Here is a 25,710-nt window from a genome sequence, read left to right on the forward strand (position 1 = left end):
GACCCCGGCCGACGGCCCCAGTGCAGCCTGCCGGCGCCCCTCTCCAGCCCTGTGTGCTCAGGCCTCCAAGCCTTGTTGGCAGCCCTGGTGGGAGCATCGCAGACCACCTCCCCCCTCCCTCGTCCTGGTCGGGGCTGGTCCCGATGGTCCCCAGCCTTTGGCGGTGTGGGGGCCAGATGGCCAAACCGGGACTGGGGAACAGACGCATCTCTGCCTTCCCCCGAAGCGGCTGTGTGAGAATAAATCACGTGGAGTGAGATGTCCTGCTCAGCGCTGCCCGCCCCACCCCACGGCCACCATCTGTAGGGACGAGCATGCAGCCTCCACCATGTCCTGCCTTGGCCCTGTCTCCCCGCCTGAATGTGGGCTGGCAGTGTCCCTGGGACGGACAGGCTGTCCCCTTTCCTGCCAAGGCCAGCTCACTGCTGCGAGGCAAGTCTCCACCTTTGACGGGGGGCTCGGCCTCCCTGTGCCTTGTCAAGACCCAGAGAAGCAAATGACACCCCCAAAACGACATCTGCCCCAGGGGCACCAGGACCACTGCTGACAACTGAGCAGCCCATCTACTTCAAGAAAAATACTGGGGTCACTCCCAAGGGCCCCCATTCCCCAGAGCAGGAAGTGCATGTGACCCTCAGCCCAGAGCCCACAGCATTCTCTCCCATGTCCTCCCAAAACCTTGCGGGAAGGGGCCAGCATCCTCACCCACCCACAGAGGGGTGCACGACAGCTCAGCATGGGAGGGCTTGTCTTTGGTGGGTCCCCGGGAGCTCAGAGCGGGGAACCGTGTCAGGTAAGGTTCTCTCAGTAACAGATCTTGCTACACTGGTTGAATGCAAGGAATTTATTTGGGGGGCCACCTAGGAAAATTGTAGTGGGTGGAGAATAAGATGGAGAAGGGAAACAAGCCAACACAGGTGTCTTAGGTTGAATGGTTTCCCTGCAAATCCATGTCCACCTGGAACCTCAGAATGTGACATTATTTGCAATAAGGTCTTTGCAGATGTTGCTAGTTAAAATAGGATGGAGGAGACCCTAAGCCCATAATGGGGTCTGTATGAGAAGAGGAGAAGACATTCTGGGACGGCCACGTGACAGCCGCGTGGCGCAGGTGAGCCTGGTGGAGATCTGGAGATGGCAGAGCCAGCAGGGGCGGAAGGCGCAGGAGCGCCCTCCCCCGCAGCTCCAGAGGGAGTGAGGCCCTGCCCACACCTTGACCCTGGGGTCCCGGCCTCCAGAACCGAGAGAGGATACATTTCTGTTGTTCTGATGAGTTTAACTTCTGTTGTTGGCAACTTTGTGGCACTTTGTACATCTCCAGCGATGCAGGGCCAATTTTGGGCCCAGAAAGGCTGGACATCGGGAGCGGCTGTGGAGCTGGGAACGGATGAGTTTGGGGCACGTGATGGAAAATGCCTCGATGTCCTCCAAGAGCTCCCCGGTAGAAATAGGGACGAGGAAGGCTCAGGGGAAGTGAGGGTGGCAGAGACAGGGCTGAACCGCGCTCTCGGGTTGAATGCAAAGGAGACATTATAAGGGACGAACTTGTATGTTTAGCTGAGGACATTTCCAAGCGAAGCTGCTTGTGGTAAAACCTGGGGGAGGGGGGGACAAGTGGGGGAGGGGCTGTTGGGCAAAAGGGAACCTGCCCAGATTGTTAAATTAGGTCTGAAGAGACACCGAAGGTGCTGTGGGAACACCCATTCCTGGAGAGATTGGGGGTGTGACCCACGAGCCCAGCACAGGGGCAGAGGTGGGGTCCCAGGCGAGGTCTGTGGGGCCTCTTGTCTGGTGGCGTGAACCCCGGCGGGGTGCCCAGGGCCCCAGAGAGCAGGGCCACCGCCACATGCCCGGGGGATGGAGCATCGGGCCACAGAGGATTATTCTCAGGCCCTGAAGTCTCTGCCGCCCGCTCCGCCGGGCTTCAGACTTGCTTGGGACCAGCGACTCCCTCCTTCCGTCCATTGTCCGTCTCCCTTTTGGAATGGGTTAAGACCCCGGGAGCTGCGGGGTTGGGGAGGATATACTCTGAACACGAGACCAAAGTGACTTTTGAGGAGTCAGAGGACAGACTGGTGGGTTGAATAGTGTGCCTCCAAGATCCATGTCCACCCGAAATGTCAGAATGGGACATAATTTGGAAATAAGATCTTTGGGGATGTAGTTAGTTAAGAGGAGGTCCCCGTGACGGGTGTCCCTATAGAAAGAGGGAGAAGATGCTCAGAGGGGAGGGCAGAGGCAGACGCGGCATGAGCACGGCCCCGGACAAGGAAGAGCGAGCGCCCTCCTGCGGTCCTAAGCACTTTGCTGCGGTGGCCTCAGGACGCTGACGCGGCATGGTGTGGAGCCACTCTGGTCTGGAGGTACCTGGAGCGTGGCCTCCCTCCCTCCCTCCCGGCCAAGCCCCAGGGACACACGGGGGGCTGGTGGCCGCCATGGTCAGGAGTGGCACACACCACGGGGAGTGCAGGTGTCTCCGTGCTGGGGCGCCAGGGGCTGGGGGCCAGACTGGCACAAGGCGACGCTGAGGAGGGGTGCGTGAGGCCGGGCGGCTTTGTTGGGACGTGGCCCGCTCGCTAGTGCTTGAGTATCAGTAACTTTTCCCAGAAAGTGGGAGGGAGGAGCCGTGCTGGGGGAGGGAGCCGCGGTCGGTGGATTCCCAGGATGGAGAACGTCTGCTCTTCTTCCCACTTGCCCAGGGACCTCCCGCAGGGGCCTCTCTCCGAAGTCCTCACCATCGCCCCTGGGCTGACGCTGGGTTTCTGTCTCTTGTAGCCCACGAGGGCAGCCCCTTAGCAAACTGTGGGGCTCACAGGCCTGAGCCTGTCTCTCACCCATAAAATGAAGACAGCCAAGTGCTCGAGATGGTCACTGGAAAGCATGGCTGTTGGCACAGAGAGTAAGGGGGCGAGAGCAGGTGCGCAGCCCCTTGCCACTCTGCTGTCCGGCAGACCTGCTTCTCCGGCGGTGACACGGAGTCCCTCCTACTGGCCCCGACCGTGGGCCTCCCATGCTGGACATGCTTAGCGGCACGGCACATCTTGTCGGCCCTTCAGCCCAGGTAGGAGGAGTGCTAGCGCACGCATTATGCAAACAGGGCACAGAGAGCCAGTCAGTCAGTCCCTGGCCACTGGGCCTTGGCGTGAAGGTCTGGGATGAGCTGTGTTGTAGGGGCAGACCCTTCCCTCCCAGCTCCAGTGTCCCCATCTGTGAAATGAGAGCTCTCCCCGCACTGCTCTGATCTGTCCATTTGGATGGCCTTGGCCAGACGCCAGGCCTCATGAGGGGCTGCTCTATAAGGGGCCCCAGAAATGCCTCCCCAGGCCTGGCCTCCGAGGTGCCTGCAGGAGAGCTCTGAGCATTGGCAGGCGTGGCTTGGGTGAGGCGGGGACCAGACTGGAGGCCAGGGAGGGGCGGGGCTCATCCAAGGCCACCCACAGGGCGACCAGGGGGCCTGGTGGGGGCCCCTGGGCACTGGGCCTGTGCTGGGAGGCCAGCTGGGAGCCCCTGGTGGGGGGCAGGCTCTCACACTTGTCTGGTGCAGGCCTCCAAGAAGCTTAGCTGGCTCATGAGCGCTAAGCCCCTGGATTGCCCTTGACCCTCCTGTGCGCTTGCCACTGCTCGGCTTACCCGGGAGCCCTGGGCGCTGTGAAGACAAGCCTCCGCCCCCAGCAGGGCCCGGAACCCTCTCATCGTGGTGTGTGGCCCTGGACGGGACAGTACCCTTCCCTGTGCCTCAGTTTCCCTATCTGTAAACGAGGGTCTCCCACATCTTTTCACAGTGGGATCCAGACTGTCCTGTGAATGTGTGTAATCCTTTATAGGTGTCCTAGCCTTAAACGTTTTACTAGTTTCCTGTTTTCTGATTAGAGAATGGATTCATGCTTATTGCAAACTTCAGATGGCACAAAGCAGAGTCAAGGGGCAGCAAACCACAACCTGCAGCCCAGAGGTGGGGACAGAGGAGCCCGTCAGGCCGTGTCCCTCCCGTGCTCGCTGTGTCCCAGCTCCTGCGCAGACCTGGCGCCCACGAGGGGCTGATGGGATCTAGTCTCGTGCGTCCACCGCTTGCTTTCGCCCTCCAGGGAAGCACATGGCCCTGAGGCCTGTCTCCCCCCACGTGCCTTGCTGGATCATCCCCGTCATTGTGAACCTGTGGGCGGCAGCTCGATGTCACCTGGGGGACCCACCGCTCTCCCTCTTGAGGGCCCAGGCAAGCTGGTGTGTGCAGGCCACTGGCCGGGGAGGACAGCCGGGCAGTGAGAGCCGGGCCCTGGCAGGGAGCGGGCTCCAGGCAGGGGCTCACCTGCAGAAGGCGACCAGGCTGCCGCCTTCCCGTGGGGCAGCTGGAGGGCCCGTGTGCACGAGGGCGCCATTGTGGGAAAAGTCCTCCCCACACATTCAGCTCATTGGAGCTACAGGCTCAGATTACTTTATTGAAAATTGCTTTTAATTAAAAAAAAAAAAAGGCAAGCCCGTGAGGCCACATTGCTTCCTTAACTCTTACCATCTTGCGATGGAACTTTCCAGATTTGGTCCATTGTGAGAGGTTTTTAGGATGGAAATCTCATGTTTCTATTGAGTAGAAGCAAAATAATCAGGAATATTTAAAGACAAAAAGCATTTAGCCCTTCTACAGTTATTATCCGATTTGAGGGAAACACACCAATGACCCCCCCCTGCCCCCCACAGGCTTACGCAAAGTCCCCCGTGCCCCAGGCCACCAGCGCCCAGGGACACGTCAGTCAACCTGGGGCAGCCCTTCGGGAAGAGGGGACCTCCAGGGTAGACCCTCACATCCCCTTGGCATTTCTCACAGCAGCATGTGTGTGGGCCCACTTTACAGAGCAGAACACTGAGACCAGGGCCTCAGATGGCTCTCCTCTCCCTGGTTCCTTTCCACGAGGTCCTTCGTTGCACAAATGTTCTAGCATGCTGTCTGCTCCCAGCTGTAAACTGAGACGGGGAGCAGGTAGTAGGGTGCGGGCCAGACCCCAAACGCAGAGAGGCCAAGGCTGCAATCAGTTCCTCAGGCTTCTGTGCTGGGCTCTTCTTGCCTCTCCAGCAGCCGCCCACAAGTTCCTTCCTGGCCTCATCCTGGCACAGGGGGTGGTACAGTCCTCTCTGTTTTAGACACAGTACAGGCTTTGAGGTCCCACACACAGAGACCGGCTTGGTAGGGGCAGGTAAGCAGGGAGGGCTTCCTGGAGGAGGAGGCTGCCGCCCGAGGGCAGAGAGACACGGCCGGGCACAGTCCAGGCACTGCTCCCAGTCTGGGCCAGGACACGGGGAGGCTGGGGCCCTGAGCAGCCGGGAGAGCCAGGGGCAGGTGGGGAGGGGAGTAAGTGCAAACACTGGTGGGGCCTGTGTGGCCCCCTCCGTGGCACAGGTCTGTCACAGATCATGTCACAGCCTCCGTGGTATCAGGAGGGCGGCGCAACCTTCTCTGTCCCTCAGATGAGAACACTAAGGCCCGTGGCATGGGGTGAAGGCCGTTAGCGCCATGGTCCCCGCCCCACATGGGGGCATGAGGTGTCGGGCGGGGTGGGGGTGGTCCAGTCGGTTGGGCATCTGAGGTGGGCCAAGTGCCTTCCCTCCTGGGCCTCAGTTTCCCTCCCTGCACACAGTTAGTGTTGCTGGGCTCTCCAAGAGGCCCCGGAAATGGTGGACGGGGCAGCCCAGCTCGTGGCTCCTATCAGCCGTGGATTCACTTCTAGAACCAACCCCAGTGCCCCAGTGCCTCCTGCTTGTGGAGACAGCTTTGGTGGCAATGGGTGCCCTGGCCCGTGACGAGGGACATGGTTTCCCATGGGATGTGGCAGAGGTCCTCGGCCGTCCCTAGCTGTCCAGCACCACGTGCTTGAACACCCAGAACACACAACCAAGCCACACACCAAGAAAAATGTCTGTCCCCGACCTTAATACCATCTGTTATGGCTGAACTGTGCCCACCCCACCCCCAAAAGTCAAGTGCAGGAGTCCTAACTCCCAGCACCCCAGAACACGCAGTGTTTGGAGACAGCATCTTTCTCCAGGTGACCAAGTTACAGTGAGGTCAAAAGGGCTGACGAGTGTCCCTGTAGAAGAGGGGAAATTTGGGCACAGAGACAGAAACGTACAAAGGGACAGCCGGCCACACGAAGTCTGGAATGCTGCTGCCACGAGCCAAGGAACTGTGGGAAGCTGGAGAGAGGCCGGAACAGATCCTTCCTGGCGCCCTTGGAGGGGAGGCTCTGCTGACACCTGGTCTTAGACTTCAGGCCCCCAGGACCCCGAGAGCACATTGCTGTTGTCCTAAGGCGCTCAGCCCATGGCCCCCTGTTACAGCAGCCCCAGAAAACATACACACCCTAATGGCCAGGCTCAATTCTGCATTTTGGGCTACTGGAAGCCATCCCGCGTCCCCTCCCAGCCCTGTGTGCAAGCCCTGGAGATGGGCTGGGGGGCATTTGGAAGGGAATTCTGGGGCTCCAGGCCCCTAGCACGGTCTGGAGGGAACCCTGTGGACTCACCTGGCTTCCCAATGTGGCAAATGGGAAACACCTGCTTGGTCAAGGGAATCGAAGAAACTCATCATGTGTGGTTCACCGGTCTGAAGTGGGGAGGAGATATTATGGGGTGAAAGCAACTCCCACCCAGGATAGGGGCATGCCCCTCACGTATTCTACTGGGCTAGGAAAGCAGGTGGGGTGGGGGGACTGTTCTGCTGGAACACTACTCTGTGGTCCCAGGAGAACACTCACCTCTTTGCTGCCACCTGCCAGGCCCTCCAGAGCCAGTCCTGTCCACCTGGGCCACCTTCCCAGACTTCCTGAGCCAGCCACCAGACTTCTGGCTGTTCCTCAAGCTTCCCAAACATTCCAACCTCAGGACCTTTGCATCTGCTGTTCTCTCGGCTAAGGAAGCTTCCCCCTGCTCTGCAGGGCGACAAGCCTACTCAGCAGCAGCCCTGAGCCACCCAGAGCTGCCTCAGCTCCTGTGTCAATGGTAGAGCACCCTGGGCGGTTGCCAGGGCAGGGCGCTGTGCCTGGGTTGGGCGGTGTTTGGGGTGAGGAAGGGGCGGGCCGCAGCTCCGGACCCAGCCCGGTACCACGACCCAAGGGAGTTGAGCTGGAGGGGGCGAGCCAGGAGAGGGCAGGTCCCCCGGGTGTGTAGGTGGGGGCACAGCCAGAGCCCAGGGGTCTGAATCTGCCCCCAGCACCCGGAGTTCCTCAGTGAAGACCTAGGACCCCTAGCTCAGAGGGCCTGGCCTACGGTGACACAGATGGGGTCCCATGTGCCCCTCACGGAAGACACCTGGCCTGGGGGGCCGGGGTGTTCGCAGGGGCGGGAGCCGAGGGCAAAGCCCGTGCAAGGCCGTGGAGCGAGACTTCCTGCGCAGCCAGCTTGGCCCCTTGGGGGTTGGGGCTCCCGCGGGGCCGGCCCCGCCCCCAGACCCATGGGGCGGGGCCCCTGGAGGGCGTGTCCAGGACTGCCCCGCCCCTCGGGCTCGGGCCCCGCAGTCCCCGCAGAGCACCGCCGAGCGCAGGGATGCCCGGGGCGGCCGCGACCCCTCGCCGCAGGGCGAGGCCGGGGGAGCGCGCAGGGGACGCGGAGCCCGCCCCGGGGAACCGCACAGGTGAGCGCTGGGACTGCGCGCCACGCGCGGGGCTCTGCACCCATTTCACGGACAGGGAAGCCGAGAGGCGGGCGGCATGGCGGAGGCGGGGAGGGGGTGCGCACAGCCGTGGGGGCAAGAGCACACAGCCGGGAGAGGGGGCGCACAGCCGGGTCCGGGACGGCCCCCAGCCGGACAGCCGCCCGAGAACGAGCCTCCCCGACCCTCTCGGCCGGCCCAGCCGGCGCCCCAGCAAAGCCGGAGCCCGACCGCAGGCGGTCCGAAACCAGGCGGCGGCGCCCAGCCGCCCACCCGCCCAGGTGCGCGCCCTCTCCCGGTGCGGCGCCCCCTCCGCCGGCGCGGCCGGCTCGGTGCAGGGGAAGTCGGTGCGGCGGACGCGGGGAACCCGCCTGTCTTTGCGGGGACGGGCTCCTGGCTGGCCCCCCAAGCCCACTTCACAGGTGGGGAAACTGAGCCTGAAGAGAGAGCCTGCCCGAGGTCCCGCGGCTGCCAGGCCCGGACGAGGCCCGGGGTCTCCAGAAGGAGGGTGGGCGGGCAGTTAGCTGACTTTGTGACTGATTTCGAGAGGGTTTGGATGAGGGTTCACCGTCGTGCTTTGGCTGGGGTGACACCCCCCGAAGGCCCGGGTTTGAGAGCTGGTTTTGCTGCATGAACGCGTCTAAAGCCTAACCCTTGTAGACGCAGAACCAGATGTCCCAGAGCCTCACGTTAGTGGACGCTGCCCCTCCCCCCTGAGCCTGAGGGTCTTTGCGCACCTGCGCCCCAGGCCAGGGGCAGGATTGGGCTCTTCGCACACGTGGAAGGTGGGCCTGGTGGAGCAGGCTGGCCCGGCCACAGCCCCTGGGTGCAGCCCTTCAGGCCTAAAACAATGACACCTGCCACGCTGGGGGCCGGCGCGGGGCGGGGGGCCTGGCGGGCAGCTCATTCTCAAATGGGGAAACTGAGGCCCAAGGAGGTAAGTTGCCAGCAGAGCAGAGGTGCTCAGCTTTGCGAAGCCCCTGGCTGGGTGGGGTGGGTGTATTTTCTTTGACTCCCTCCCCCCCCCCCCGAATTCGTGGCTTTGCTCCTGTTCCTGAGGACCCTGTGGCTTTGTTGCAGCAGCGCCCGCCTGCGAAGCTGGGTGTTGACCAAGACACGGAGGGACTTGCACAAGGGGATGGCAGGGCCCTGACGTGTTTGCATGCAGAAGACTGCTGAGAAGTCAGCGTGGGGAGGGCTCTCAGGGGCCAGTCCCCGCCCTCTGGCCTGCCCCACCCCTGCGGATCAGCCACAGCTCAGCCTTCTCCCGGACCAGAGCCCTGGGGAGGGGGCGCTCCCGGCCCTTGAGTCCTTCAGCGTTTGGGTCGGAAGCCCCCTCTGACCTGGGATGTGTCTCTCTGCCTCTGGCTTCCGTTTCCCCACGTGCTAAGTGGTGGACATTGTACACCTGCCCCCAGGCTTGTGGACAGGCCAGGCAGAGTCGGGGGGGGCTTGTGCACCCACCCTGGCCGTGGTCGTTCTGCCGCCGGGTAACATGTCCGTCCAGACTCCACCATTCCCCTGCCCCCTGGCCCCGGTCTTTTGCGCTGTGAAATGGGTGCCCTCTTGTCCCTGTGGGGTTGTGAAGGGATGTGTGTGGGGTCTTTTGGAGACACCTTGGCACTCCCTAAAACAGCAGTGGGGGTGTTTTTGCTGCAGTCGTAGAACGGATTACTCTGCTTTCCTGAGGGTAGGTGTTGAGGTCCAGCTGCGTCCTGGGGTCCACGTTCTTCCCCCATCGCCCATGTGTGGCTGGTGAAGGGCCGGTGGGGGAGGCTGGCTCAGAGCAGGGGCTTAAGTGATTGTTGAGTGGCTGACTGGGTCCTCAGCCCACCATGGAGGCCACCCTTCCACTGCCCACAGGCCCCCGCTGGCTCTGGCCCTGGTCCCAGGGCAGCTCCAGCAACTCCCTGATGGGGGAGATTGTGTAGGAACGCAGCCCTGTGGGAGGGACACAGGGTTCCAGCAGCCGGAGGTGACCCCCCCAACCTTCTGGAAGGCCTTGAAGGAGGGGCCTTGGAAGGGGGCAGCAGGAGGACCCAGGATGGTGAGGGTGTGCCCTGGGCGGCACTCCTACGGCCCTGCTGTACAGCTGACCTGCGCCCTCTCCTTCACAGAGGGGAGACTGAGGCTCGGGGCGCGCCGTGGGAATCCGGATGTAGCCTCTATTCCCCCGAGGCCAGCTCGGCCTCCTTCCAGGTGCGGGCAGAGCCTCGATGGTCTCCCCTGAGAGGGTGGGAATCAGCCTGGTTCTGCTCTGGAAGACTATTCCGCTGGTGTGAGCTGACCTGCCAGCCGCCAAGGGAGTCCCTGGGTGACCCGTTCCACCGTGGCCGAGGTCCGGCCCGCCCTCCACGGGGAGAGGAGACGCGCTCCCAGAGGGCGAGTGTCTTGCCTGAAGACACACAGGGCTGTGGGCCTCCCACGTGTGGCTGCCCCCCTGCTGGGGTTGTGGTGGTCCCACCCGCCACAGAACACCTGTGTGTGTGCAGGTCACCCTTTTAAACTCTCCTCCTCAGGTTTCCCTCTCCATTTGGGGGAAACAGACTCAGAGCAAGAAGCAACCCCCCAGTGGTGCAGAGACCCAGGCCCACGATAGGCTGTCCCTGCGGCCTGCCTCCCCCATCTCCAGTGTTCCTCTGACAGAAGTGGGAAAGGTAACTTATTTACCTGGGGCCCCCGCAGGTGAGGTCAGGGTTTGAGGGCAGCGTGGTCTCCAGGAAGGAGGATGGGAGGGGCGGGCCTGTGGTCCAAGGTTCCTGATAAAAGATTAACAAGAGAGGCTTATTCTTCACCCTGCTGGCCATGCGGGCTGGGCGGGGGAAGCACCTGAGTCAGGCCCTGCTCCCCTCAGTGTGCGAGGGGGGGTCGGCTGGAGATGCGTCCATTCAAGGGCAGGTCTGCCCTTCACTGTCCAGGGAGCCCACGGGGTTTGGTTTGGGTTTGTGTCTTCTTTGCAACAAATGCATTCACTGTGTTTTTCCTCCTTTAAGATATATTTGGGCATAGCAAAAAAGAGACAGGAAGAGATGCCATAAAGGGCCTGAGGAACAATGCAGCAAAGGCTGAGGGGTGTGTTGGTCTAGCCAGGGAAGGGCTGGGGGTGCAGCGTCCAGTGTCTGGGCCAGTCGCAGGTGGGAGGGCCGTCCAGGGGCGGCTGGGTATCTGAGGGTTTTCAGCAGGGACGGGAGAAGATGGGATTTGCCTCTTAGACATCAAGGGAGGGGCTGTTGGTGGGCCAGTGAGGGGGCCCGGGGGTCTCCGGGCTGGGGAGGGGTCAGTGAGGGGTGTGAGCAGAGGCTGAGTTTACAGTGTCTGGGGACACGGCCGCTGGAGCCAGCTGGCCCAGCCGCCAGGCCTTGGTGACTCCTCGGGATGTCTCTGGGAGGGGGTCTTGAGTAGGTGTGTCCGAATCCCCAGTAGCCCTTTGGCACGTGCCTCCCTGCCCTGTCCTGGCTGTGTGTCACGAGTCCTGTGGAAAGTCTTGTGTCGACCCTGCCCGTGGACACCCCGGGGCCTTGGGGAGACACTGGTGGACCTTAGCTTCCTCGTCTGGAAAACGGGCTCAGCCCAGGGAAGGGATGCAGGAGACCCCCTAGGTTACTGGGGTGGGAGGGTGGCAGGTGGAGGTGTCTTGGGTACCATAGACTAGAGGGTCAGAATGAGGCAGTGAGCCCCTCCCAGGGGACAGTTTCTGAGCTCCAGGCGCAGTTCTAAGGTTTCCATGGGGTGGTCCTCCTCTTCTCGTGAGCCTGGGGGGCAGGTCACCCCGTTTTGCAGATGGGGACATGGAGTCTGAGCGAGGACCTGGGTCCGGGAGACGGTGGAGCCGAGTCTGACCCTGTGGAGAGGCCCTGAGGTTGGGGGCTGGGCGCGTTCCCACAGAGCAGGAGCCCTCCTGCTTGTCCTCCGCCTCCCATCCAGGCTCTGGGCTTACGGGGGCCTGAGCTCCCAGCCTGGCCTCCTCTGCAGGACAGGCTGTGGGCAGGGCTCCTCACCCACCCCTCACTCACCAGGATTATTTCCTCAGGCCTGTGTTTTTAAGTGTTCAAGCAGCACACGTGTGCTGGTGGCGCGGCTCCCCCCCTCTGAGGGGTACGAGCTCCCCTCGCATTGCCAGGAAATGCAGAGTCTGAGGCCACAGGGCTGGGAAGGGGCCGGGACCGCTCTGAGTCTTGGAGCCTCACGGCGTGTTCATGGGGTGAGCCCCACATCCTTTTTCCTGTCTTGCGTTGGGGGTGCGCCGTGGAGGGTCTGCAGGTGAGCGCAGCCCCTTCCCCGCCTCTGACGCCCCTCATCTCCCACCTTCACGGCTCTGAGCACTTGGGGAGGAGCACTGCCAGGTGGTGACACCGAGGATGGGCACCCTGGCCCCGGAACTGGCCGCAGCACAGGATGTGACAGTTGCCACAAGCCCTGCCCCCAACCCTGTGCACACGCCAGGGCGCTGTGTCCAAGGTGGCAGTGCTGGTTTCCCCGCTGGGGCTGCGCTGTCTGGGGCAGGCCCGCCAGCCCCCCGCCCGCTGCCGCACCTGCAGGTGGGTCCCAGGCCCGGAGCGGCGGAGTGCTGGGGTCACCCAGCTGGTCGGGGGCGGTGCAGAGCCGGCCTGCCGGCTTCCTGGGGCCGGCAGAGCCCGAGGGGTAGGGGTCTGGGCTGGGCCTTGGGGGGCAGAGTGGGCCACCCGGCTACACGCAGCAGTGACGGTTGCTGGGGCGCTGTCCCTGGCTTGTCTCGGACATACCGCGGAGTTGAAGGGATTTGTTACCACGCCTTCCAGCTCGACCCTGACCCTGGACCTTTCACCAGCGGCTCCGTCCCGGGGGCACCCGGCCTTCTTGAGAAAGTTCTAGCCGTACAGACCGGGTGCGGGGGCTGGGCAGACCGCTGCGAGCACCCTCAGGCTCAGCCCCCTCCCCTCGCCGAGGGCCATGCTGGGCGGTACTGAAGGAAGCTGCTGAGCCACACAAGAATGCAGAAGTGACAGCTCTAAATCGGGGTCTGGGAAGTGTTGGGGCCTGGTGACCCTGCGGAAGGGGCCACGTGGCTGGCCTGTGGCTGCCACGCTCTATCTACCCGGTTCCAAACAGCCCTGCCCGGAAGGTCAGCATGGGTCCAGGTCCAGGGATCCTGGTGGGGGCCGCTGACTCTGGGCATCCTTCCATTCATTCGTGACTGCGTTGATTCCCTCCCCCATGGCGGTCTTCGGGGCAGAGCTTGGTCAGTTAAGAGCTGACTCTGGATTCAGAGTCTGCGTCCCACTGGGTACCCCCAGGCCAGCGAGCGTGCGTGGGAAGCGTCCAGGTCAGGGCACAGGGCAGGTGCTGTGTACGCGCCCTTCCATCCCCTGCCCACCTGGTAGGCTAGTCTTTAATGTCGGCCAAGCTAACAGGCCAAAAACAATACCTCGCATTTTAAATTTGCATTTCTTTGATTGACAGAAGTATTTTCCTGAAATTGTTTAGGAGCTTTATTGAGATATAATTCATATTCCATATGATTCACCCATTTGAAGTATACGATATTTAATGTGTGCAGCTTGGTGGCTCGTGGTACATTTGCGGATCTGGGCAGCCCTCACCACGGTCCGCTTTAGAACACTTTCATCACCCCAGAAAGAAGCCGTGCGTGCCGTAGCCGTCTCTTCCCCGCCCCTGGCTAATCCGCTTTCCTTCTGAGGATTGGCCTCTTGCGAGCGGTTCATAGAAATGCAGTCAGACCACGTGAGGTTTTGTGGCCGCTCGCCACACGGTGGGTCAGTGCCTCCCTCCTTTGATATTCCGAGTGTGGCTTGTACCATACGCCATTTATCCGTTCATCAGTTGGCGGACACGAGGGCGGTTTCTCCGTTTCGGCTGTTGTGAATAACGCTGCCGGGAACGTGTGTGTACAAGTCTGTGTGGATGTGTTTTCATCTCTCCGTGCGGGAGCTGGGCGGGGCGTCGCGGCATCACGCGCCGACTCTCCGTGTGAGTGCTGGGTGCCCGCCCGCCGCGCGCGAGGCCTCGGGGTCTCCACGCCCCTGCTACACCTGCTACCCTCTGTCTCACGTACGGGTGCTCGTGGATGTGAGCCAGTCCCTCCCTGACCTGATTAGCGCTTTCCTGAAGGCGACGGATGCTGAGCATCTTTCCGTGGGCCACTGGTCTATCTTTAGAGTCCATCCAGATCCTTTGCCCATTTTTAAATTTGGTTCCCTTTTATAATTCAGTATAATAATTTTTTAGGGGTTCCTGGGTGGCTCAGTCGGTTTAGCGTCTGCCTTCAGCTCAGGTCATGATCTCAGGGTCCTGGGACTGAGCCCTGTGTCGGGCTCCCTGCTCCGCGGGGAGTCTGCTTCTCCCTCTGCCCCTCCCCCTGCTTGTGCGCTCTCTCTCTCTCTCTGACAAATAAATAAATAAAATCTTTTAAAAAATTAATAATAATTTTTGCATTCTGAATACAATCCCCTTACCAGAGGTGTGATTGGCAAATGGTCTCTCGTGCTCTGTGGCTTGTCTTTTTACTTTCTCGATCCTGTCCTTTGAAGCACAAACGTTTTTCATTTCGATCAAGTCCCGTTTATCTGTTTTTCGCTTTTGTTGTTTGTCTTTTGGTGTCATATCTGAGAAATCATTGCCTGATCCAAGGTCAGGAAGATTTATCCCTCTGCTTTCTTCTAAGAGTTAGCTCTTATATTTAGGTCTGTGATTCACTTCACGTTAGTTTTCGTGTACGGTGTGAGCAGAGGGCCAGCTCTACGTAGCACGTGGATATTGTCGTCCCAGCACCGGTTGCTGGAGCACTGTTCTCGTCCCACTGAGTTGTCTTGGAACGCTTTTCGAAACTTGCTTCGCTGTAAATATGAGTTTATTTCTGGGCTCTCAGTTCTGCTCCATTGGCCTCAATGTCTGTCCCTTTGTCACTGTAGCTTTGTGGAAAGTTGTGAAATAGGACACTGTGAGTTCTCCAACTTTGTTCTTTTTCGAGATAGTTTTTGTGTGGGTTCCATCTGCAAGTCCTTATGAATTTTGGGACCAGCCTGTTGGTTTCTGGGGGGCGGCAGCTGGGACCCTGGTAGAGGCCGTGTTGTGTGCAGATGAGTGGAGGCTAGCGTCGGTCCCCATGGGGTCCGTCTCCCGGTCCAAAGGGGTGGGCGGCTTCCCCTTCGTTTAGGACCTTTATTTCCGCCAACAATGTCTTAGAGTTTCAAGGGTTTAAGTTTTGCCCTTCTTTTGTTCAGTTTATCCTACGTAAGTAAGTGGGATTGCCGTCTCCGTCTCACATCCAGGCTGTTCATGGCCGCTGTGCTGAAATACACGGATTTCCGTGTGTCGGTCTTGTCTCCTGCGGCCCCGTGGGAATTGCTTATTGCTTTCTGCAGGTTTTTACTAGATTCCTGGGGATTTTTCTAGATCCAAGATCATGTCATTGGATGGTGAAGTTTTGCTTCTTCCTCTCCGATGTGAATGCCTTTTATTTAATTTTTTTTTAACTCATTGCCCTGCCCCTGGTTCTTAAGACATTTGTTTTTCTGTTCTGAGTGCCCTGTACTTTTCTGTTGTGACTTTGGACCCTGTTGTTGATGCGTAAGTGTGGTCTGTGCGGGAGAGACAGCCCTGCTATGCTGCGGTGTTACTTCTGGGCCCCTCCCCGTGGCGTCCGCCACCTCCGCAAGATCGGTGTCCTCGCAGAAAAGTGGGGATAAGGACTCCTCCGCGCTGTCCCCTGGGATGCTTATGAGTGTGCACCAGGCCAGGAGTGAGGGTCCTTTCTGACCGGAACATTCTATGAGAGCTGCATTGCTGGTGGTGGTGGGGACGCTGGTGATGGACACCTGCACACGGGGAGGCCCAGCACTGTCCAGCCTTGCTGTGCCTCAGTTTCCCCATCTGTGAGGGAGTGAGGGACTGCCCTGCTCATGGGCGCGAAGCACCCATTAGGTGCCCAGCGTCGTCTGAGCTGATCCGGGAGTCAGCCCCCCAACAAAGTGCACAAAGCATAAGGCCCCCGGCTCACATTTTCCCCCACATTGCAGCCTGTGGGCCCCCCTCCAGGTTCCCGGTGGGGCCAAGCACTTGCAGCCTGGCAGAGCCCAGCCAGGCGCCGTCCCTCACGGTCACTGCGCACAGCCAGGGGTCGGGCAGCCACGGCTCCTGCTGTTTTCCTGGCGGGGGGAAGGCCTGGCTCTGCCCCACACAGGGCCGATGCTCAGGCCGCTGCCCCCTTCGCAGCCTCGCCCTCACAGCGTGACAACGGGTCGCCTGGCCTTCCCCCTGCACGGGGCTGGTCGTGCGCAGACATGTGACGCGCTGTGTGGAGGGTGTGCGTGCGCAGCTGTGGCCGGGCCGAGGAATAGCCACTGCCCTGGCCCATCGTGGGTGTGCTCGGCCCTCACAGCCTGTGTGAAGTGGGGTGCTGAGAGGGGTGCTCCAGCTCCCTGCAGATGTCCTGGGTATAGATTTTAAAAGCACAGCCCACAGGGTTTGCTGGTGAATTGGCCGTGGATTGAGAAAAAGAGTCGGGGAGGGCTCTAAGTTTTGGGGCTGGAGCAAGTGAAGGAGGGAGGCCTGGTGCTAACGTCAGAACACGGGGAAAGCCACGTGATGAGCAGGCTGGGGAGTGCAGGAGCTTGGCGGGTCATGGCATGCCAAGTGGGCCACAGGACGTCACGCCTGGCGCCTCCCCCGGGCATTGTCCTGAGCAGAGAAGCTGGACACAAAGGACACGTGGCTGGGTGCCTGTGTCTGTGTGCATACATGTGCATGCACGTCTGCACACATGTGTGTGTCTGTGTGTGCTGTGCACGCGCACGTATGGGTGTATGTGTGTCTGCATGCATGCCTGTGTGCACATGTATGTTTGTGCACGTGTGTCTCTGTGTGCATGTGTGTGTCTCTGGGCACATGTGTGTCTTGCGCACACGTATGTGCATGTGTGTATCTGGGCACATGTGTGTCTGTGTACATGTATGTGCATGTGTGTCTTTGAGCACGTGTGTCTGTGCATGCATGTCTCTGCACACTTATGTTTGTGCATGTGTGTCTCTGCCTGTGTATGTGTGTGCGTGTGTGTCTTGCACACATGTGTATCTTACATACGTGTGTGTCTCTGCACGTGTGTGTGTGCACACGTGTGTTGAGAAGCTGGCCTGGAGCCACCTTGCCTGGTTCCGAATCCCTGCCCTGTGACCTCGGGAGGTGACTTAAGCGCCCTGTGCCTCGGTTTGCTGACCTGTCAGGTGGGGAGAATGGCAGCTCCCCAGGAAAGTGCTGTGCAGATTGATGTGTTAATGCACGTAAGGTGTGGGTTCAGCGTCCCGCACGCAGTAGGCTCCGGGGAAGTGCCAGCTATTGTCGTTGTGGTTATTTTATACAAGTGCTGTGACTGCTGCTTCATTCAGCCTGTCTCTGTGCCCTCACGTAGGGCAGTACGGTGGCATTTGTCGCCAGGATGTGCCTGGATTCCCTGTCCTGGCCCCACAGCAGGGTACATGGTGGTTTCCAACCCCCACTCTTCTGCGTACGCTTGGGAGTGAACATCCTGGTGTAGAAATCCTGGCTGCAGATTCGTCGTCTTTCCTTTGGCTAAATTCTTGGATGATACACACGACACAAGGCTCTTAACATTTTCCCAGACTCGTCCAGGGAGGTTTGGATCCGCACCCACCAGCCGAGTCCCAGAGCGGGTGTTCCCGGCCCTAGGACCTTCGCCGTGGGTCTTTTTTCTCTTCCTTTTTACCAGCGTGAGGGGGGAAGACTAGCTCTCCCCAGCACTGCAAGGACTAGTGTTCTTTCCTGCGCTTGGCTCCTTGCATTTCCTCCGTGAGGGGCCGCGTCCCACATCAGGCGTCCCTGCTCACAGGGATGTTCCGTTTGTGGGGGTGTGTGCGATCGCACATGGGTTGAACCTTTGTCCTCTGTTCTCCAAATATATTTTCCTGTTTCTTCCATTATTGGAAGTTTTCCTGTTTACTCTTCACACTGTCCACACTGTCCCTCCCTTTTTTCTGGACTCTGCCTTCAGAACTATGCTTAGATGCTAATTATGTGCCGTTGACCCTTGAACATCACAGGGTCATGCAGCTGAGATTCAGCTGTGACTTCAGACTCCCCCAAAACTTTACCACTGCTGGCTCCTGGTGACCGAAGCCTCACCGATCACACCAGCAGTCACTAGACATGTAGCTTGTGTGTTAGATGTGTTACGTACTGTGTTCTTACAGTAAAGGGAGCGGGAGAGAAGCAAACGACGTTGGGAAAGTCGCAAGTAAGGGAAATACGCGGACAGTTCTGTCCTGTAAAAAGTCCCGTATCAAGTGGACCCGAGCCATTCAAACTGTGTTCAAGGGTCGCCTGAATTTGCCTTTATTGTCTTCTTTTTTTTTTTTTTTTTAAAGATTTTATTTATTTATTTGAGAGATAGAGAGAATGAGAGAGAGCACATGAGAGGGGGGAGGGTCAGAGGGAGAAGCAGGCTCCCTGCCGAGCAGGGAGCCCGATGCGGGACTCGATCCAGGGACTCCAGGATCATGACCTGAGCCGAAGGCAGTCGCTTAACCAACTGAGCCACCCAGGCGCCCTGCCTTTATTGTCTTCTGACACAAAGTTACGTTTTCAACACCGTGGTCTTCGGAACCTCTAGAGTTCGCTTACTGTGGGGATCCGCTCTGCGTCTGTCTCTGGGCCACCGGCCGGATGGCTGCCACACCCAGTGGTCTGGGCTGTGGGACCTTCTCCGGAGTGTCACGCGGCTGGCGGGGCTCCTGCCCACCCTCCGCCCGCCAGGATGGGGTCCTCACGCCATCTCTCCTCTTTTCTTCCCTAGGCGCATGCACACGTGTGTGGCCACCCCCGCGGGGCACCCTCCAAGTCCTCCGCGGCAACGGCACTTCTGTGGGGACCGTCATCGTGTTCCACTGCCCCTCAGGCCACCAGATGGTTGGGTCCGGCCTCCTGACCTGCGCCTGGAAGGGTAGTGCTGCCGAGTGGTCCTCAGTGATCCCCGTGTGCAAATGTGAGGCCTGCTCCCCCAAGCCTTTGAGCCCTTCCGGAAAGTCACCTGAGACGGCCCATAGGCTCCCAGAGGGTTGTGCCGGCTTGCGACCTTGTGGAAGCAGGCCGTGGGCTGTGTGCAGGCATCTGGGGCCCAGGCTGCAGCGTGTGGGAACCAGGGACCACCACTGACCTCGCTGTCAGAGCTGTTTCCAGTGTGCCGCTGTGAACTCCTACACACCCTCCAAAGCCCTGCCCGAACACCCCTTTCTTAGAGGGCAGTGTTCCCTGATAACCCCACCGACAACACTCTGCACAGAACTTTGCCCCCGCCACCAGCTCCCACCCCCCCCACGGGATAAGGCTGGCTGAGGGCCTTGGCAAGCCCCACGCAGAAGTGGCCTTATGTCCCTTGCAGCTGTGCCGCCGTACGAGACCTTTGGCTTCAAGGTGGCCGTGATCGCCTCCATCGTCAGCTGCGCCATCATCCTGCTCATGTCCATGGCCTTCCTCACCTGCTGCCTCATGAAGTGCATGAAGAGGAGCGAGCAGCCGTCCGACAGGTACGCTGGCCCCGCGGCCTCCACCCCCCGCTGCCAGGGCCCAAGGCAGAGGCTCCTCACAGGCACCGCTGTCCGCGCCGGGCCTCCTGCGGGCGTGTGGGGACACGGGGCTTCCTGCGGGCGTGTGGGGACGCGGGGCCTCCTGCGGGCGTGTGGGGACGCGGGGCCTCCTGCGGGCGTGTGGGGCCGTGGGGCCGCCCTGGCTGCTCAGGGAACTGAGCTATAGGCGCTGCCCCGTGGCACCGGGGCCTCTGCATCCCACGGCTCACGGAGCCTCACGGCCGAGCACGCAGGGCCGGTCTGGTCCTCCCTCCGTCTGGGCCGGCTCGCGGCTTGCGCTCTGCTGTGCTGGGCGAGCAGGGCTGACCGGCGATGGTGAGTTTTCGCCGGTGGCTGGAAGGCTGACCCACCGCCACTTTCCTTCTTCACCGTAACGTAGCTTTTTCTGTATGTTTCTTACTGTAAAATATTTACAACGTGCAAGCTGCCATCTGAACCCTCTGTGAGCGTGCGATTCAGGGCTCGGTGTTCGGCTTCCACTGGCGCCATCCGTCTCCAGAGCTTCCGGCCACAGCCGCAGAGCCGCCCCGAAGAGGTTTGGGTGTCCTGAGCGTCCTTCCCCGATCTCTCCCCAGGGCGACCCAGCTGTGGCTCCAGCTGAGAGCCGGGGACTTGGAGACGCTGCCGGCGGCCTACCTCGGCCTCAAGGGTCTGAACAACAGCAACAGCGGCGGCGGCAGGGAGCCGGGGGGCCGGCCTGGCCAGGCGCATGACAACTACAGTTTCACCACGTGCGCACGGGGGCGGCGAGGGGGGCACCGGGGCAAGGGCGGGGGGCCTGGCCCGGTCAGGACTCTGCCACCCCACACGCTGCTCAGGCTCACCTGGGCCTCAGCTCCCACCCCTGCGCCGGCGGCCGGCGGTCCTTCTAGCCCTGGGTCCAGGCCCCGCACCTGAGGCCTTTCTCCTGGGAGTTCAAACCTGCAGAGACGTGAGCTCCCTTCCCGAGGGCCCAGCAGGGCTCCCCGTCTCGCCCTGCCCTGCTCTCACGCTTCCTGCACACATGCACACACTTTCTGAGATGCTGCAAGGACGTTCTCTTACGTCCCGTTCTCTGACTCAGGGAGTCCAGTCGAGGCGGGTGGGCTGCAGAGAGAGCACCTCCCAGTGTCGCTAGCTTTGAGCGTGTGCCCTCTGACCCCGATGACAAGTGGCACCGGCGGCTGGGGTCTCTGGGCGCCGTAAATGGCGCGGCCGTTTGTCTTTGGCGGGCTCTGGGCCTGTGGTCCCACAGAGACTATGTCCTGGGCCGCCAGGCTTCCGCGCGGCCACACTCGGGCTGCGTCTCTGCGAGGTGCCCAGTGGTGGCGCAGGTGCGGATCACAGATGCGGGTCGGGCTGGCGCCCCGCGGGCACGCAGACTGGGGTCTCTGCGAGGGGCCACTCTGCTGCCCCCACGACCTCTGACCTGTGGCCTTGGGGTCCAGGGACGTTCCAGCCGGAACCAGTTATTGCCCTGGGGGTGACAGAAGCAGAGGGAATAGTGTAATGGGCCTCCTGCCCACCTGCCATGCTCACGGTCTCTGTCCCCTGGCTCCAACCCTTGCTTGGCAGGAGCCGTGCCATGCCCTAATCCTGCCTGCTTTCAGCACGCACCTCCAGTGCTTCCCGTGCTGTGGCCCGGGGCCCGCTGCGCCTCCAGGGAAGGGGTGGAGGGCAGCACTCAGAAACGGGGCTGGCTGCCCTTTCCCTCCGCCCGTCCCCACCTGATGGCCATGCCGTGTGGTGGCTGCTCGGCCCTCGGTGTCCTCGCTCCAACAGTGAGGGTCTCGGCTGGGCCGGGGGGAGGGCTCCGTGAGTGCTGGCCATCACCGTTCTCCCTGCTCTTGTGCCTGAGGCACAGATGAGGACACTGAGGCTCAGGAGACGGCGCCCCATGTGGGCTTGGCGTGGCTGTCTGGTCCCGTGTCTGTGTGCCGCGTGCTGGGCCTGTGGGAAGGGATCAATTTCCCGTCCCCTCCCTGGAGGGTCACGCAGCAGGCGTACATCGCGGGGGTTCAGCAGAGACACTGCCTTGCGCCCTTTCCACCGCCACGCCACGCCGTGTTGTCCTGGCGTCCGAGGCCCCCCGAGCTTCGCCCCAAATGCTCCACCCACTGCACTCGGGTTTGGGTGAATGTCTGCTTACATCGAGTGGTTTTTCTTTTCCAAGACGACATTTGGGGCCATCCTAGGAACGGCCTGTTGGGGCCAAATGGTCTGGATGTTTTTCTCTCCACGTTCTTTCTCCCGGAGCACGAGCTGGGCCGCGCCTCCGGGTGTCCCGATCTGTTGTCCACTTGCTTACTCAGCAGGTGCCGGCTTCCCGCTCACAGGCACTCCTCGGTTAACGCTGAGGAAGAGCGTCTCCCACACCTTCGGTGCCGCTGGCATTGCTGGCTTTATTGCGGGCTCCTCTGCTGAGTGACCGGCTGGTGACCGGCCAGTCCTGGCAGCTCTGTGTGCCTGCGCAAGAGCACCTCACCCGCCCGCTGCAAGAGCCTTCCTCCTCGCTCCGGCCGTGTTGCGCGGTCTTGGCTAGCGCATCCCCTTCTCCAAAAGCCACATCCCCTGGGCAGGTTTCAGAGCTTTTCGGTCACCCCCGCCGGTGGCGCCTCCTGCTTACAGACCTGTGGCGGACTGTCCTGTGTCCCGGCTGGGGAGCGCGCCGGTGCGGGGGGGAGGAATGGCTGCCTCCCGGATGCGCCCTCCTGGGCAAGGCCCCGGTGCCGGGCGGCTCCCAGCGTGGGCGGTAAAGCCGTCTCTAGGAGGTGGGCTGTGCCCTTGACCTTGGCTCTGCTTCCTGGATGCTTCCCGGCTCTCCCACCGTGCCAGACACTCTTCTAACCTTGGGGGGTGGGGGGTGCACTGTTTTCATCCCATTTTAAGAAGCCTGTCCAGAGTCACACACAACTACTAAGTGTGAAGCTGGGTTTGAACTAAGGCTGTCCATAGACTCGCCTGCTAAGCAGTCTTTCCTCTCCACTAATTAATTAATTGATTCACTTACTCATTGAACTAAAAGATAACTTCTTAATCCCTACTATTTCCTAGAGCTTTTCTGAGAATTAGGTGTGAGTGGGAGCAGAGATCTGGGGGGGCCTTCCTGGAGGAGGTGATGCCTGAGGTGAACAGATTGGGAGAGCCTGCATTGTGGGGGGAGGAGAGAGACAGTATCTTAAGCCGGGCGGTGGCGGGGGATGTGCACAGCCTACAGGGAGCAGTGGCCAGTGTATGCAGGAGAGGGGCCCATGGGTGGGGGCAGGGTCTCACCAGCCTGCAGAATGGGTTCCTTTGTGGGTTGGGGGTGGCATGCCCAAGGGAACTGAAGATGCAGACGGGCGATCTGGGCCCAGACCACCAGAGGACAGCCTGCCAGGAGCAAGGGTGTCTCCCTAGACATTCCTGGGACCCCTGTGTCCCTTCTCTGCCCGGGGCAACCAGGCCAGGCAAGGAAGTCTGGCCCCTGGGGTTTATGCACACTCTGAGTGAGCCCCCTTCCTCAGCACCACCCCAAGAAGTCCCTTCCCACCTTGGAAGGTGGGCATGCTGCTTCTTGGACCATGTACCTCGTACAGGTGCGGGGTCTGAGGCCCAGGCAGGGGCACCAGTGGAGGGACCTCCTCAGTCTCAGGGCAGTTCTGAGCCTGCCCCAAGCCCACGGAAGGCCAGGCCCCATGGGCCCATCATGGGGTCAAGGTTACACTGGGTACCTGCTCTTCTCCCAAGCCTTGCCTCTTCTTCCTGCAGGGACCTGGGTGAGGGCACCAGAGAGCTGGCTGGCATGGCCCACAGTGTGGACAAGGACCCCTGGACCACCAGTTGTCCTGCGGGCTCACCCCATGCCCAGGTGATGGTGCACACGGCAGACCTGGGGAGCGCCCCGCCTGCCTCCTGGCCCACTGCAGGAATGTCCAGACAGCACATGGCCTACATCCCGGGGTGACTGAGGCAGAGTCCGGAGACTGCCCTCCACACGGGGAGGACCATGCCCACCCCACCACCAGCCACCTACATCTTGACCTGTGTCCAGCTTGCAATGGGTCAGTGAAACCAGCTTCCGGGTTTAGGGATCCATCAGGGAGCTGGGCTGGGGACTCCAAAGGGGTGTCCTGTCCCAGGGGAGCCCAGCTGGACAGCTTTTATAGATGGGCGTCCTTGGAGCCACCACTGAGGTTCTGGGACCACATGCAGCCCCCGCCCCCCCCCCCCCCGGCTGGCTCCTTTAAACAGACTGGGGGACGTTTCAGCAAATCTCATTTTGCATGGTGGAGAGGGAGCAGGGACCCGGCTGGGGCGCTGCATCTGTTCCCTGCAAGTAGCCATGAGGGGAGAAGGGTGTGAAATAAACAATTCTAACACTGGAGAAACGAAGGCGAAAACCGCTGTCTCGATTTCCTGTGTCTCTGTAACAGAACGTCAAGCAGGTTTTCCTCGAGGTGTGGAACAGCTCTCTTATTGCTCCGGGCTCGCGGGCTCCTGGTGCTGGCTGTCTCCAGTGGCCTGGATCTCCTTGCACCCTGGTAGCTGGTGTCAACGATGAGAGTCCTGAGTGCAAGCCTTGCCCTTCGGGGGCCTGGGAAGTCATGCCTGGTCACGGCCGCTGCTTTCCACCTACTGAGGGGGGGCAGCTGGACTCCCCTTCTGCGTGGCAGGAGGACCAGGCAGGGGTGGACACCTTCAAAGCCATCCTGGTGCCCCCCCCAACCCACAGCTGCTCAACCCCAGTCTTGTCAAAGCAGTTCCATGACAGACTGCCCTGTGGCCTTGATCCCATAGAGGGGGATGACGATGCGGTCGCAAATGGCTCTTCCTTATGGGGCTTGAGCAAGTCTGCCGAGGCTCTGAGTTCTCCGTCTCTCTTCAGGCCCTCTTCAGCCCTAGCGCTTGTCAGGATGAGGTGGTGGGGGACCTGCTGTCAGGGTTTGGGGGTGCCTGGAAGGGGAGGCAGCCGTTTGGAGATCAGCACACCCTCCTCTCAGCCTCGGACTGTAGGCTCTGGCTGCCTGGCTTGCGTGACCCTGCCTCGCACGCCCGCCACCCCCTGACCTCAGTGCTGGTGCTGAGTCCACTGCGGCCACACAGACTGTCTCTCAAGCTCAGGTCATCCGTGCCCGGGCTCCTGCATGATCCTCTTCCCCGCTGTCGACTGCAGCTCTCCCTCACTTCAGCCAGGTGTCTGCTCCGATGTCCGTCGCATTCCTTGTGTGCTGCCACGTGACCAATGACCCCGAAACGTAGTGGCTCAAAAACAATAATCACTTCTTACCGCTCTGTTTCAGGTGGGGTTTGGCAGCGTGGCTCTGGCTCGGGGTCTCTAGTGAGGCTGTGGTCTCACCCGAAGGCTTGACGGGGCCGGGGACCCACTTCCAGGAGATTTCCTCCCTCGCGGGCAGCTGCTGCCGGCTGATGGCTGGGGGCCTCCGCTCCTGCCCACACCAGGCTCTCCGCAGCGCGGCCTGCGTGTCCTCAGCACGTGGGGGCGGCTCCCCCGGAGCAGGTGGCCCAGGAGGGAAGGGCAGAGCCACGGGCACCTTACATCCCGGAGGGCACCCAGCTCACTCCGCCACGGGTCACCAGTCACACAGGCCGCCTGGCTCGCTGGGGGAAGAGACTGCAGAAGGGCGTGACCCAGGATGTGAGGATGGTGGGGCCATCTTGGGGGTGGGCAGCCCCTCCAGGAGGCCTCTAGCCTCTTGCTTTTCCTAGCGCTCAGTGCCCCATCCCTCCTTTGTTTTGTCTGTATCAGGGGACCTCTGTTGGGGCAGGGCCCCAGCTTCCCTGTAATAATCTAGCTCTGGGTTGGGCATGCGGGAGGTGTTCAGGAGACATGTGTTGAATGAATGAGAGACTGAAGGAATGAATGGTGGGCCTTGGTGGTGTGAGAATGTGGGAGAACGTCCTTGCTCCTCCTGAGCACTCAGGCCCCCTCATCACCCACCACTGTCCCTTTGCATGGTCAGCTCCAGCCACACAGACCGCCCCTCAGCCCATGGCACCCCACGCCCCTCCTGCCTCCAGCCCCTCTTTCTTCAGCTCATCTAGTCAGGCTTTAAGTGCATTTCTGGAGCAGGTACTGGATGCCTGGCACCATGACCAGGTGTGGCCCTGTCCTTAGGAGCTGACATGGGAGTGGGGAGATAGCAGGAAGTGCGGGCGGACAGGACCAGGAGCCTGGGGAGGTGCCCTGTGGTGGTGTGGGGCCTTCCCCACTGCCAGGCCCACACAGGGTTTGATCAGGATCTTGGATTGTGCCACTTGGATCCATGAAACATGAAATTCTTGTCATGGTCAGAATTGAGTGGCCCTGCAAGGCTGCTTCCTCCTTCACTGAATACAGGAGTGTTGACCCCCTTCTTTCTGACTTCTAGGACCTGATTAATTATGCAGATGAGCCCTCCGTGTGAGGAGCTGCCAGCATCCCCACTTCTTGTTTGCCTTGTGACTTTGCCGAGCTGTTGGGGCAGGGGCTGAGAAGAGGCCTGAATGAGAAGCGGGTAG

The 25,710-nt window shown here is 60.9% G+C and overlaps 1 protein-coding gene and 1 long non-coding RNA gene across 3 annotated transcripts; one reads left to right on the top strand and one right to left on the bottom strand.

Annotated features, from left to right (window-relative positions):
• Positions 1 to 4,406: 4,406 nt before the first annotated feature.
• LOC144379989 (uncharacterized) lies at positions 4,407 to 6,994 on the bottom strand. The gene is made up of 2 exons (XR_013443620.1): positions 6,744 to 6,994; positions 4,407 to 6,592 (listed from the first exon to the last, which is right to left on the bottom strand). It is a non-coding gene; the product is annotated as an uncharacterized LOC144379989 (long non-coding RNA).
• A 501-nt stretch (positions 6,995 to 7,495) lies between these two features.
• Positions 7,496 to 23,579, top strand: SUSD3 (sushi domain containing 3). 2 transcript variants are annotated; one of them, XM_036098226.2, is made up of 5 exons: positions 7,496 to 7,618; positions 18,441 to 18,629; positions 19,026 to 19,170; positions 19,806 to 19,961; positions 22,960 to 23,579. In XM_036098226.2, the coding sequence occupies exons 1-5, from the start codon at positions 7,531 to 7,533 to the stop codon at positions 23,153 to 23,155; spliced, it is 774 nt and encodes a 257-aa protein (XP_035954119.1). In that variant the 5' UTR covers positions 7,496 to 7,530; the 3' UTR covers positions 23,156 to 23,579. The 2 variants fall into 2 exon arrangements, with proteins under 2 accessions (XP_035954119.1, XP_035954130.1); XM_036098237.2 differs by having other exon boundaries at positions 18,441 to 18,587.
• Positions 23,580 to 25,710: the final 2,131 nt, after the last annotated feature.

This window comes from Halichoerus grypus, chromosome 14 (genome assembly GCF_964656455.1).
Source record: "Halichoerus grypus chromosome 14, mHalGry1.hap1.1, whole genome shotgun sequence".
Classification (NCBI taxonomy): domain Eukaryota; kingdom Metazoa; phylum Chordata; class Mammalia; order Carnivora; family Phocidae; genus Halichoerus; species Halichoerus grypus.

Coding starts and splice junctions, on each gene's coding strand:
- SUSD3 (XM_036098226.2), top strand. CDS start 7,531: ATGCCCGGGGCGGCCGCGACCCCTCGCCGCAGGGCGAGGCCGGGGGAG. Junction 7,619..18,440: donor CGCCCCGGGGAACCGCACAG/GTGAGCGCTGGG, acceptor TTTCTTCCCTAG/GCGCATGCACACGTGTGTGG. Junction 18,630..19,025: donor AGTGATCCCCGTGTGCAAAT/GTGAGGCCTGCT, acceptor TGTCCCTTGCAG/CTGTGCCGCCGTACGAGACC.